The sequence below is a fragment of the Anabrus simplex genome, chromosome 4 (assembly GCF_040414725.1).
Source record: "Anabrus simplex isolate iqAnaSimp1 chromosome 4, ASM4041472v1, whole genome shotgun sequence".
Taxonomy (NCBI): Eukaryota; Metazoa; Arthropoda; class Insecta; order Orthoptera; family Tettigoniidae; genus Anabrus; species Anabrus simplex.
In genome coordinates, this window is record NC_090268.1 from 377,887,112 (window position 1) to 377,902,032 (window position 14,921).

The following is a 14,921-nucleotide window of genomic DNA, read 5'->3' on the forward strand; positions in this document are numbered from 1 at the left end:
GTAGGCTCATTTGTTGGTATAGGCTAAATCGTTGACCCTGGGCTGCCTTCACAAAATACGACTCCGAGTAGAGTACCGGTGTCGTGGAGTAACTAGTAAGGTCAACTCTGAATAACGGTATTTCGTGAATGCTTGGAGTGAATACAGAGTAACAGAACATACGTGAATGACAGGAACAAAATGATGAGATTGAAACTGAAGATGGTGAGCGCTGTCCTTAGGATGTATGAGATGGGATTGAAAAGAGATGAGATTCAGCCCAGCAGCTTTATTTTAATTGAGGAATTTCATCTTGGCAAGAGATTTCAACTCTAGTTTGAACACTATAATTTTTAGTTTAGCCTACTTCCTTCTCTATTTATTAACAGACATGACCTTCAATTAAGAAATAACGCCAAATAAACACACGCAAAAAAGAAACACGAATAAATAAGAAAATAATTTGTTGTAAATTAACTTATTTCCAAAACTTAATATATTAAAGCTTTTCAATTAATTTGTCCAATTTTTCACTGAAAACATGTAACTTATGGCATCTTTCTGCACCTCCATTAATTCCTTGTGCCTTCTTTCCTTTTCTTTCTCCCTTTTGGCACTTAATTGTGAAAAATGTGAAAGCACTGACTCTAATTTCGCCTTCTTCCTGGGAGGCTGCTTGGACGCCTAATGGTGCGTCAACACCAAGATGTTTTCGTTAACTTTGTTAATAAACATTGTTAATGAACAATGTTCATGAACATTTCTGTCTGTTTATAAACAAAATAGCGTGTTCATTAACTTTTCGAGCATGTTGATAAACAAAATTTCTTTAACTTCTGTGAATGAAACTTTTCATTAACATTTCGTGTTTTCGTTAAAATTTCGGTTCGCACATGCGCAAAAACGCTATTAGAACGCAAATTCGAAGTGCGGAATACTCAAAATCGAATCGCAAGCAACTCGTATTCACCCAAGACGGACACTTGATACACCATACAAATACATGAGTGAAGTGTAGGAGTCACCAGTTGCTAGGAATTAAAGGAGATGGCATTCCGATAAGTTAATTGGTATAATTTCTTGCAATTTCAGGCCCAATTACTGTCAACAAGAACTGCTAGTCATGTGAGGACATTCTCAGAAATTTTTGAAAGCGTGCTGCATCATGAATTTAAAGTTATTTTTTATATTTGCTATTTGCTTTACGTTGCACCGACACAAATAGTTCTTATGACGACGATGGGACAGAAAGGCTTAGGAATGGAGAGAAAGGGGCCGTGGCCTTAATTAAGGTACAGCCCCAGCATTTGCCTGGTGTAAAAATGGGAAACTACGGAATACCATCTTCAGGGCTGCTGACAGTGCGGTTCGAACCCACTATCTCCCCGATGCAAGTTCACAGCTGCGCGCCCCAAACCGCACGGCCAGCTCGCCCAGTAATTAAAAGTTCTGACATAAGTGTCCTCTCCAAACTTAATTAAAAACGCTTTACCAATATTTTTCTTTGCCACACTTTGCGTCTGCGCTTTTCTCTAATTGCACTCATTAAAACAATGAAAGCTGCAGCTGTAAGTATTTTCTTCTTCCTGACCCTATCCATTGTAACCTCACAAACAGATTTTGGTGTGGACACAATGTTAAAGTTTATTTGGTGTGGACACAATGTTAAAGAGGTTTGTTAACAAAAGTTTATTAATATATTGAGAAATGTTTTCGTTAACATTGTTTATTAACTTTGTTTTGTTAACATTGTTTATTAACTTTGGTGTGGACTAACCATTAGGCCTACTGAGTTTTGGATAGTCAGGACCGTATTATCCATATTTTCATTTTCACCACGGGAATCTTAATACCGGTACTTTGACATTTTTATCACCAGACAAATTAATGTTAGCACCCCTGCTTAAAGAAGCCAATGCCACTGGAACGACATTGGGTTTCCTCCCAAATAACTCGTGGAACTGATCAAAATAATGGAATTTAAATTTTGAAGCTCCAGTCTGCATAGATTTCACATTGTCCACTTTAGCATGGTACCTCTTCCTTAAGTTTTTGAATTTAAATTCATACTGTTTTGGTGAAAAATTAAATCCTTCTGACATGAACTGAGTGGCAATTTTATTCCACACGACGTCATTTCGCACAGCAGAGGATACGAACGATTCCATGTTATTACTGTATCCATCTAACAGCAATAAGACCGCATTGTGTGACCAACGACTATGATCTGCTTTAAGGTCTTCAGTCACTTCAGTTAACTACCGGTACTTCAGACGAAGTCTCATTCAGGTCATCTAAAATAAAGTTACATTTACCAAATAAACCTTAGAAATTTGAGGTTAGTAAATCAGCTAATCATTCATAACATCGGTATTCCTAAAAAAATGTATCGGTAATCATGTTATTTCCGCCAATTATTTTGGACGCAAATATCTCCTTCTTCATTCAGTATAACGTCTTTCTTTGTCAATAACTAGATAATAATTGGAATTAGAATTCATTGCCATGTCAGTTTACTCGTACTTATGTTTTAAATTTTTCGCCGCCACCAATAAATGCATTACCGGTACTGCGTATGTCGAGTTAAATCAAATACAGTAGAGATAATACGCGACACTTACGGATTTCGCCTTGCTAAAATGGGAGACAATCCGACGGTGGCGCTCCTAGTGACTTGACCTGAACAAATCGCGCTAAATTCAAATATCAATGGAAATGTATATTCGGAAATGAATAAATAAATTACATCTAGAAAGAAAGCGTTATTGAGATATTAACTTCGAAGTTGCTAAAGCAATTCTGGTTAAATGAATGAAGAATTATTTAAAAGGTTATTATTCAAAGACTGAAATAAGACACATAAACAAGATATGAAATGGGCTGTTGTGAAATGGCTTGATCTTTCATTTATGCATTACTTTTTTAGCTTTAGCATTCCTGCCTGAACTTTTACGGTTGGATTCGTCTTTTTCCTCATTTAAAAAAACATTTTATCATCACATTAAGACACTTGTCAATACAAATATCAGCACATTCCTTACACCCATGATGCAATGAATTAACAATTAAAATCTGGACAATTTTCCTCTTAATATGAAGCCTACTAACAGAAGAAAATCTATAAAATCGCGGCTTTAATCTGAGAAGAGGGATAAAAGAAAGAAAAGTAAGAAAATGTTGTCGATAGTGATGCTTTAAGGAATATTTACGTACAATTAGAGCAAAAATGTAACATACCCTTGGCTGTATTGTCGAGGATTTCTAAAGTCGCTGGCCTGGAAATAATCTGAACAGATCTTCTAATTCTTATATAAGCGTAACGTCACTTCTTTCTTGTACACCTTATCCAAATCGCTTCTGTGACATTTCAAAACCCACAAATCACACCTACAACAACACATCGGTATTGAAGGTTAACTGCTGCACTGTAGAATAAAATATGCGTATTACATTTTATGCCAGTTAAAATATGGGTCGAGCACGTCAGAAGATTATGGAATACTATAAAAATCTCTGTCACTGAAAGAATATATATGCAAACACAATATTACTTACATGTTCTTGTCACGAGGGAACCTGAAGAACGACCGCACATTTTTCTCTACTTCGTAATTACTGCAGCTAAACACAGCACATACCTTTCCCCCCATGTTGAGAGGGGATATCAAGGAATGACACACGCTACTATTTAATTATGTCAACTCACTGAAAACGCATAAATAACACCAAAAACTTCACACAAAAATACACGTGCTCTTATGAGAGAATCAGTACTGTTCAGGTCTATCGCTAGAGCTGTCCCTCGATATCTCGCTCAGTGTCGCGTATTATCTCTACTGTCTGTATTTTGTTAAATATACCTACCTATTTACGCGGAGTAAAACGAGTATAAGCTACTCTGAGTTAACTCGAATGGATTTTCTGAACACCTTGTAAAGTTAACTCTCTGCTTTTGTGAACGGATGAGTGAACTCCGAGTAACTCCGAGTTGAAGATTAGTATTTTGTGAACACAACCCAGGGAGTAACTTACATACTGCTGTATAACTGGAAGTAAATTTGTCTTGTTCCTCCTCACACGTATATTAGGCCTACTATTCCTTTTTTTTTTTGCTAGGGGCTTTACGTCGCAAATTTACGTCTTATGGCGACGATGGGATAGGAAAGGCCTAGGAGTTGGAAGGAAGCGGCCGTGGCCTTAATTAAGGTACAGCCCCAGCATTTGCCTGGTGTGAAAATGGGAAACCACGGAAAACCATTTTCAGGGCTGCCGATAGTGGGATTCGAACCTACTATCTCCCGGATGCAAGCTCACAGCCGCGCGCCTCTACGCCCACGGCCAACTCGCCCGGTGCCTACTATTCCTTGCCCTGCCGGTAGTTGAGTATCATATCCAATACCCACTTTCTCGTACTATGTGACCTCTGTTGTACATCCTTTTTGCTATCAAACTTTCGACAATTTGCAGAGTCACACTAGGAACACCAAATTAGACATTTTGAAAATCTTAAATAATATTCCATAACAGTGGCGGTTTCTGGTATAGCGCAATGGAGCAATGAACCTCCAGTTTATATCAAATTGTACTCAACTACGTTATTTTCACAACTCCCTTGTCAATCTCGAAGCTCTTGCTAAATCCCTCTATCCGTAATATACTCGTACTGGCTTTCAATTCATGTGAGCTGCGCAAGGTCTGTGGCTGGATACTTGTCTGGAATGAACCCCCTTGCAAAGGCGATCTCTCCGTCCGTACATAGGCGAAGGGAGTGGCGAGGTGCGAAGGGAGTGGCGAGGTGCGAGGGGACGAAAGCCAGCACTAAGGCAAGACCAGAATATCGCAGAAACGGATCTCTGTTTTTTACGTATGCGCAATAGGCCACTGTCTCAAGACTAGCTAGTCTGTTGTTGGGGTTGGGGTATGTGCCTGCCATCTGTTGGCCTTACGGGAATTTGACTAGGCAACAGAGAATAGTGCACGTAACTAGCGCTAGTGTTGAAAAGCATCGTTACTACCAAAAGTCACATTAAACTGCCAAATTCCAATTAATATCTTGTCCCAAATATATCATTACTTATTAAACACCTATTAATTTGCCTTCTTTGGAATAATTACCTTTTGGAGAGAAACTTAACTCAAAAATCATTGAGGCAAAGAATAGCGGCAAGGCAATACCAATGAAAACTTTTAAATATAGTTGTTACTATTCCCATGACATCGGAAGCAGAAAGGTGTTTCTCTACCCTGAAGAGAATAAAGACTTTCTAACGCAGCACAATGACCGAGGATAGACTTATTGCTCTTGCTATGTTGTCAATTGAAAGGAACTTTGTTCGAGACTCTGCGGACTTCAATGAAGCAGTTATTTCTTATTTTGCATGTGGTAAAACTCGGCATGTAGGCCTACCGTATTTTCTGCTCCTCTCGTATTTGATCACATTTCTAGAACGTATGTCATCTTAGTTTAGGAGGTTACGGCCCACGACGGAAGAGAAGCTGGCGGAGATGGGGAGAGGAGAGGTTGGGGGGAGGCAATTTTTTCTTCTTTTGAACCCCCAGTGATGAAAGTCACGCGCCGCCACTGTTCCATGAACAAATGTCCTGGAATATTTTATACTGTAATACTAACTTTAGAAATAGAATACTTGTCAATGATATGGAGGCCGAAACAGACAGATGAATGGACCAATAAGAGATGACTTCAATAATTTTCCGTACCTGCTGTAGATGGGTACTCTAAAAAAAGGTAGGCCTACCGGTACCTAAAAAACAAAGAGTTTTTCACCGGCACTGCGGACAAACCGCGTATATCCAAGTTTACTAATGCTGCCATTGATGCTTTCACGGCCCGTACCGGTACTTATAGACATGATGCTGTATGGGCTTTTGGGCTTATGCCGTGTCAAGAAAATGAGGCGAAATTCTTTACGTTTCGCAGAGAACTGTGCTCTTTGTCATTAGAAGGAAATCTCGACTGTCCACGAGAAAGGCTTCTTAAACAATGACTTTTTGAAATTTAGACGTTATAATAGAAGTGGAAATGATAAGTTCATTCGTCACCAGATGGCTCCCCGGACGTGGCACAGCGCTAGCGTTCGAAGCGGAACGCACAGTTCTCTGCGAAACGTAAAGCATTTTCTTGACACGTCATAAGCCCAAAAGCCTATGCAGCATAATGTCTTTACTAATGCTGTTTTTCCACAATTTCATCCTCTTCCTACAGCGATTGCAGTCGCCAAGAGGTAGCAACACATGAAGTCTCTGCAGCTCCTCTATTAATGCCTTGGTGTACTTAAAGAAAGTACCAATGCAAATCACTAGCCGTTGTAATTACCTCCGTTTTACAGCACTGACTATATGCGAGGATTGGGGCAAAAGTCATGACAACAATTTTTTTTCTTGTAGATGTGTGAAGGAATCAAAAACGTACATGTGTCGTGTGGAAGTTCTGCAGGCATAGTGTGTATGCAGAACAACAGATGGCTCTGTGATAGCTGGTAGTAGCGCAGCGAGGGCTGTGAAATCAGTTAGGTGGTGAGTGTCGTGCGAGATGGAAGTAACCCGTGTTGAGCAGCGCGCTTACATCAAAATAGCCGTTCTCCGAGGGAGAAATGCGATGCAATGTCACAGTGAATTAGTGGAAGCCATTGGCAATAATGCCCTACCATATCGTACAGTAGCACGGTGGGTAGGAAAGTTTCAGGAAGGACGTGTGTCAACCAGTGATGAGCAACGTTCGGGACGACCTATCAGTTTGCGGACCGACGTGGCACGTGCCGTCATCGAGCAGCTCCTGGATGAAGACAGACGATGGACACTGTTACAGTTAGAGAGGGCAAGTGACATCGAGAAACGCACCGTCCACAGGATATTGCGTAATAAGCTGCAACTGCGCAGAATCACATCGCGGTGGGTACCGCATGCACTGACGGAAGTTCAAAGATGGGTGCGCTATGCAATATGCTCCGACCACCTTGCATGCTGACAACAGGACGGCGATCAATTCTTGTCACGAATAATCGCCATCGATGAATTTTGGGCATACGAACCAGAACTGGAACGTCAGTCCGCGGAGTGCCGACATGCTGGATCACCAAGGAGGCAGAAGGTCCGTCAGAATCCTTCCCCAGTCAAATTGATGGTGATCGTCGCGTATGACGTCAGGGCTGTCATTGTTTGCCACTTTGTTCCACATGGCAGAACAGTGACCGCACAGTACTACAGGCACTTCCTGGTGCGACAGGTACGACGTGGCGTTCGGGAGAAACGTCCGGATCTTGTAGACAGTGCAATAATCCTGCACGACACAAAAACCATATAAAGCAGTGTGTGTAGGGCAGCTACTGCGACGTTGGAGACGGGAAGAATTGGACCACCCACCGTACTCTCCCGACACTTCGCCCTGTGACTTTGATCTCATTCGAAAGATGTAAGGAACCACTACGTGGTAGGCGGTTTGCAACACGAGAGGACATTGCTAATGCTGTGCGCCAACAGGTGACCCGATTCACACATGGTGCGGCAAATGCTGAGGCAGATGGTATTCAGCGCCTCGCACATCGTTGGCAGCGTGTGGTGTCGGTAGCAGGGGACTGCTTTGAGGGTCTTTAGACCCAGGTTTGTCATGTCAACTTTATGTGTACTGTGTTGTCATTCTTTTGCACCGGAAAGGCCATATTGCCCTGTATACTACCGTAATAAATTAGTGTGTTACGATATTTCAGCGCTATTCATTGTAGACACACGTAGTTAACACCTTGTCCTTTTGTCTGTATATGTCACATTTTCCAACCGGACTGGTATCTTCAAAAAAAAAAAAAAAAAAAAAAAAAATTAAATGTTGCCATGGCCTTTGCCCCAACACTCGTATATATATAGTGCCAACGTGCAAGATTAACAGTAACTGTAAGACGTCGTATCGGCAAGTAGGGTCCCTAAACTGTACGGTTAGCGAATGTGTATCGAACCCAACAGTTGGAAAATAACTATGAATCACTACCTTCAGTATTACGGTAACGGGGGAGAAAGATTAAGGTTCTTCCAAATAAAAGAGTTCCAACACATTCTAAGATAAAATAATATCTATATGCCTCTCAGAACAGTATCATGATCAAAAACTTCGGTACCGGTATGAAAGAACTGAATGAATCACCATGGTCTTGCCACAATCTCACCCTAAGCAATGCACAGTGATGGTCTTGACACTGCCCTCACCTAAGCGATCCAGAACATTCGTCTTTCTATAGGATGCTAGAATCCTAACGCCGCTTCGTGGCTCTAATCTGAGGGCTTATGTCCCCAGACCCGCTTTGCTTGTCCCATAGCACTAGTCTTACCCAGGCACTACTCTTACTATCCAAACCAATGGTCTTGTGTAGGCCCTACCCTAACCAAACCAGGCCAATGGTGTTTGCACAGGAAACTAGAGATCTAACGCCGCTTCGCGGCTCTAACGTGAGGCTTATGCCCCAGACCCTCTTCGCTTGTCCTCATAGCACTAGTCTTGTCCAAGCTCTACTCTAACCATCCAGACCAATGTGTGATTTATTTATATTTGATTCCTACCATCCATTAATAAAACAAACTTAATATATTAGGGCTAAACTTTATAGTAACTTCACATTTTGCTGCGGGCCATTTGGAACGAATTAAACGGCCATATGTTTGGCACCCCTGTCCCAGCTTGTTATATGCACATTTTTCATAAGATTAGAGCAATAACTGGAAATCAATATTCAGAAATTATATTTCCATTTAAAAAGGTTTTGTCCTTTCTTAAGTCTAGCTTTAAACATTGAAGGTTCAACAGCAACTTTTTTTTTTTTGCTACAGGCTTTACGTCACACCGACAGCAACTTTTAAGCAGTAAGTTAATATGACAAAAACTTAATAGATTATTCAAGATCTCAATGACGCTGATTTATCTAGGGTTGAAATGTTAAGAACAAATGCAATATATATTTATGCCAAATATTTTAGTTGGTCTTAGAAATGTGCAGGAGTTCCAGAAAGTAAAAAAGACAAAAAACCAAACTATTATGCACTTCATTTCTATTCAATACGTGATAAAGTACAGGAAACGTAAACTTCCTCTTGGATACGGAATTCATTCTCCAATGCCACTGTGTTATTCACCTGAGGGGTTGACGTTGGCTGGCATGAGGACGGAGCTCATGCTGGTGTTGACCGCCAGTTGGTCGAAGTGGCTGTTGGGGGTCAACGCCAGTTCCTGGTAACCATCTAACAACCGGCCGTCTGGGGCATACTCGTTCAGTTTCCGCGAATTCAGGTACTTGAACGACAGTCCTGGCTCGAACTTGTGGGACAGGGCTGCTTGCTCGGCCGAGTCCATGATCCTCTGCAACAGAAAGAACAACTTTCTTGTAGACATGAACATAAGCTCTGACAAAGCTATCACCTTGGTGACGACGGTGATGTATATGTATATTACAAATGTCTACAGTGCAATGTGCCGTGCATAATAATAATAATAATAATAATAATAATAATAATAATAATAATAATAATAATAATAATAATAATAATAATAATAATAATAATAATAATAATAATAATACAACTGATCACAGAAGGCAAGATAGAAGGGCAAGCTAAAAGTGGGCGGAGAAGGTTGCCCTTGGGCGCGGAACCACCAACAGTAGTTCGGTATAAATACACTATGACAACGCTGATACCCAAAAGCACAAAATGGGAATAATTACTCTTCTGTAATGGGAGGGTACCGGTACCAAAAGAAGAGGAAAAAAGAAGAAAATCTTGGAAGTTGAAAGGAAATGGAGCGAGTATGATTTGGAAATTACAATTTACAATTTACAATTTGCTTTACGTCGCACGGAAGATGACGATAATGGGATAGGAAAGGTCTAGGAGAGGGAAAGAATCTGCCTTGGCCTTAATAATGGTACAGCCCCAGCATTTGCCTGGTGTGTAAATGGGAAATCACGGTAAACTATCTTCAGGGCTGTCGACTCTGGGTTTCGAATCCACTGTCTCCCGAATGCAAGCTCACAGCTGCGCGACCCTAACCCCCACGGCCAACTCACTCGATTATTTTCAAGACTATAATGACGTCGGTTGGGAATAAACCTGAGGACTAGGATATTTGAAGAGGTGGATCATCCTACTTAGGTTGTAGGGGTATATTCTCTCATGATGGTAGTAATAAGAGAAAGTGAATCAGGATTTAACAAACCTAATGTATAGTATGCAACAAACAGACACAAATTATTGCTCATCAGCTGTTCACGTTTCCCAAGCAACCAAGTTTTTATTTATTGTGTACAATAGTTTAAAATATTATGAATTGAATATTGTGCCGATATTTGCAATAATGATTCTCGTAACAGAAGAATAGGTATTTATCGTGGAATATTATTTGCGGTCATACGAAGTGAGGCCTCAGAATGGGCAGAGTTTGGTTCCCTTTAAGAACAGTATGAGGGACGATGTAATAACGAGGCACCAAATAACAGAACAATGTTCCAGCAGGTGTTACAGTCTCCAAAGCGTAGTGTACGACGCACATCGCTGAAACTCTGCTTGAGTGATAAGTCTGTTCGGCGGATATTCAAAGAGCTGGGTGATTTTCATACTGCATTCAAGTTGCTCAGCGTCTCACAGAAGGAGGTGAACGAGCCCGATTATAGTATTGCTGCCTACGCCGGTCACTTACCCTTCTGTAACGACAGTTTGGAGATCGCCTAATTTCTTGTGGAACTCCATTCCTGCTTCCTGGATGTCACGGCCCCAGATGACTGACACACCGTCAAATATTTCCGAATTACACGAGAGGATAATGTCTCCTTCTGTGTCCTTATAGCAACCTTGTTCATCAATATGTTCAATAATCTTCAGAATTAGGGTCGCACAGCTGTGAGAAAGAAAGTGCTTGTGAATATGTTTCGAGGAAACTGAATTCTAAGTGCACTTGATATACTTCATTCTTAATATCCTTTACAGACCTAGAACGAAACTAACATTTTGCACTAACTTTGTGATTTTAATGCTGTTACACCACGTGAATGACATAATATCTGGTTTTCCTGAAAATTGTTTTTACACAGTTTTACAGAAAATATACCCTCACAATTGTGAGTGTTAGGGCGATACTCTTGCTGGAAGAAATACGCACTTTTGTGAGGGTGAATCAGTATCCTTTTTCATACATGAATAGTACCTAATTCTGGGTAGGAAATTTAGTGAAGCAGTTAGAGTCTCTGAAATGGCGTATGGCTTTTAGCGCCGGGAGTGTCCGAATACAAGTTCGGCTCGCCAGATGCAGGTCTTTTGATTTGACTCCCGTAGTCGACCTGCGCGTTGTGATGAGGATGAAATTATGATGGAGACAACACAGACATCCAGTCCCCGTGTCAGCGAAATTAACCAATTATGGTTAAAATTCCCGACCCCACCGGGAATCGAACCCGGGACCCTGTGACCAAAGGCCAGCACGCTAACCATTTAGCTATGGAGTCTCTGTTTAAACACAAATAGACATTGCACTGCTGGCACCTCACTCTTGATCGACTTGAACAACCCCTGAGCCGGCAGCACAGTGGGGCTTTCAACTTGTTTAACTGCAGGCCAGTGGTTGTACCAATCGTTTATCGACACTGGATATTGCTGCTCGTCGATTCACTCTTGGTGATCGTATGAATTTTGGATCAAATTAACTCATAGAATTAGCGAATTTATGTATTTTGGTTACATAGATTATTAAAACGATAATTTTAGAACATGATTCAACAACATTTCTGAACAATATCTTCTTATTCTTCTTAATCTGCTTACCCTCCAGGTTCGGTTTTCCCTCGGACTCAGCGAGGGATCCCACCTCTACCGCCTCAAGGGCAGTGTCTTGGAGCTTCAGACACTTGGTTGGAGATACAACTGGGCAGGATGACCAGTACCTCGCCCATGCGGCCTCACCTGCTATGCTGAACAGGGGCTTTGCGGGTGGATGGGAAGATTGGAAGGGATAGACAAGGAAGAGGGAAGGAAGCGGCCGTGGCCTTAAGTTAGGTACCATCCAGGCATTTGCCTGGAGGAGAAGTGGGAAACCACGGAAAACCACTTCCAGGATGGCTGAGATGGGAATCGAACTCACCTATACTCAGTTGACCTCCCGAGACTGAGTGGACCCCGTTCCAGCTGTCGTACCACTTTTCAAATTTCGTGGCAGAGCCGGGAATCGAACTAGGGCCTCCGGGGGTGGCAGCTAATTACACTAACCACTATACCACAGAGGCGGACAACAATATCTTCTGGATTTCAAACAAAACAAACATTGTTGTGATGCGGTGCGAAACAATCAACAAGTGCTCACCGCCATTATCAAAACTGTGCTCCCACTCTTATGATCGGAAATTTATCCAGGAGTTTACTGCTCCTTGTAAGATGCTCACAATCATGTGGAATCGTTCCCATAATTAAAAGACTAGATCGCTGGTACTAGCATGCGATTGAAAGAACCATCACAAACGTTAGTGCCAGGTCTGAAAGGGTTAAGACTAACCGTTTAGACCAGGGATGGCGAACCTATGCCACGCGTGTCACTAGGTGACACGCGAACACGATTTCGGTGGCACACCACATGAACATAATATTTTATATATACATCTTGTACTACAGACAATACATATCTTATAGTGTTTCACGTGTAAGAAATAAATATCGAAAATCTAAATACTAGTTCCATTCGGACGTGCAATATGGCAACACTGCTACATTGATAGCTCCGAAAGTCAAGCGAGATAGTGTCGTTTTCGGTGCCGAAAAGAACAGAAACTTAACAAAGGTGGTGATGACCGTATTTTTCAAGAACTGTGGCCAGGGAATTCGGACTGATAAAAAGATGTGTTGCCTGTGTTCGGAAACAATTCTATCCCCCACATTTAATGTAAAGCGCAATTTCAAGACTGGTCATTCAGATATTTGTTCCATTTCAAATGAAGAAAGAAGAGAGTTCGTTTCACAAAATATCGAACATTACACAAAACAAACCAGTTCTTGTGTATCATATTTCCACCCTAGGAATAATATCAGTGAGGCTGCATAGTACAGCATGCATGACGGTGAGTTGTTGAAAGAAAGTTTCTTATTGACGTCCGACACGTTATTTGAAAACTTCCCTAACAAACAGAATTAAAGGAATGGCAGCCAACTGAACTGCTGTCAAGGATAGAGTAATAAAAATGAGTGAAGAAGAGAGCAGTTGAAAGCTAATTTGGATAACTCCCACATGTATGCAGTATGTTTTGATGAAAGCATGAATGGGACCTTACAAACAAGGATAGCTGTTATTTTTTAAGATTTCCTTATGGAAATGTGATGAGGGAGGAATTAGTTTAATTGTTGAGCGTACAAACTACAACATGGGAAGATAATGAAGCTAATGGAGGAATTGAAGTCCATTCTGAATGTTAGTACTTTTGATTTTTATATCTATTTTTTTTTTTTTTACAATTTGTTTTACGTCGCACCGACACAGATAGGACTTGTGGCGACGATGGGATAGGCTTACGAGTGGGAAGGAAACCGTTGTGTCCATAATTGAGGTACAGCCATGCAATCAAATGTATTTACAAGATATATGTATAATAAATAAATAAATAAATAAATAAATAAATAAATAAATAAATAAATAAATAAATAAATAAATAAATAAATAAATAAATAAATAAATAACATATTATGAGACATAATCGGGGATTTGGAAACGAAGTCTCAGGGAGGGGGTTTGGGTTGTAGGTTGCAGACATCCCTTAATTTAAAACAAGTGGCACAGTCAACATGTGAGAATAATAAACCAGACTTAAAATGGCACACTAGTTGGTAAAGGTTCGCCATCCCTGGTTTAGACAGTGAACCGGTATTTACTTCGGACTTCCTTCACAGTTATTTTCACTGCATGGGCACCTTAAATTTAATCGAGATGCATCAATTCGTCCAGGCGTAATAGTTTCACAAACCGCCAAACACTCTAACTGTATAATATTAGTAGGGATCTTCACTGATTCGTTTTCAAGGTTTCTGAGCCCTGGTTTGTCATGCAAATGAGAGATATTTATTTAGCTGAACTTAGTTATTTATTCACTAAACAAAGAAAAAATAGGTCTTGAACTCTACTAATGGACGTATTTAGAAAAGGAGATGAAATATTCATGAGATTAAATATTGATTTTTGACCTCTTTATCAGCATTAATCGTAGTAAAATAATAACAATAATCATATGGCCTCAGCTACCGTGTGCAGACATTTCGATTTGACGCCATCTGGCTGTCTGCTCGTCAATTTCGACGTTCCGTTTTACTCTAGGCCCACTAGATGGCATACAGAGTAAACAGGATCTCTCTTGGGCGTCTATGGCTGAGATTTAATGAATTTTGTGTCACCAGAGATCTTTTACATGCCGACATCGTACGACATGGAGTATCGAATGGACTTTTTTCCGCCCTTCAAAAATCCGACTACCTCTGCCGGGTTTGAACCCGCTATCTTGGGATCCGAAAACCGACACTCTATCACGGATCCACAGAGGCAACTATTAATCGTAGTAAATGAAACGCTCTAATTTCTGAATAGCCAGCTACGAGTTTACCAGGAAAATATGGTTTTATGTGTTTCGAAGCATATTTGACCCGATAAAAGCCAACATAATGGGCAAAATGTTTTAAAGGAGAATACGAAAAAGATGCAGATTTAAATTTCCTAAAAGAAATCATAGACACACAGCCTGTAGACATAGTGACCTGTTAGATATTTTTCAAAGTTTGAATTTTTTGTGGACTTAATATAGTCGATCAACTCTTATTAGACATAACCACGTAGGCATTGCATCATCATTAAATTCTGTAGACCTAATTGACTGTGTATCAACGGTTTATATATCCCGTATCTCAGCATCTTTCGTACTGGTACA

General features: G+C 40.7%; 1 protein-coding gene across 1 annotated transcript in view; it reads right to left on the reverse strand.

The window, feature by feature from the left end:
- Positions 1-14,921, reverse strand: part of stol (stolid) — a 1,115,479-nt gene that overhangs the window by 261,980 nt on the left and 838,578 nt on the right. Inside the window, exon 4 of the mRNA XM_067146569.2 lies at positions 9,115-9,337. Within this exon, the coding sequence (XP_067002670.2) occupies positions 9,115-9,337 (223 nt within the window). The remainder of the gene's footprint in view (positions 1-9,114; positions 9,338-14,921) is intronic.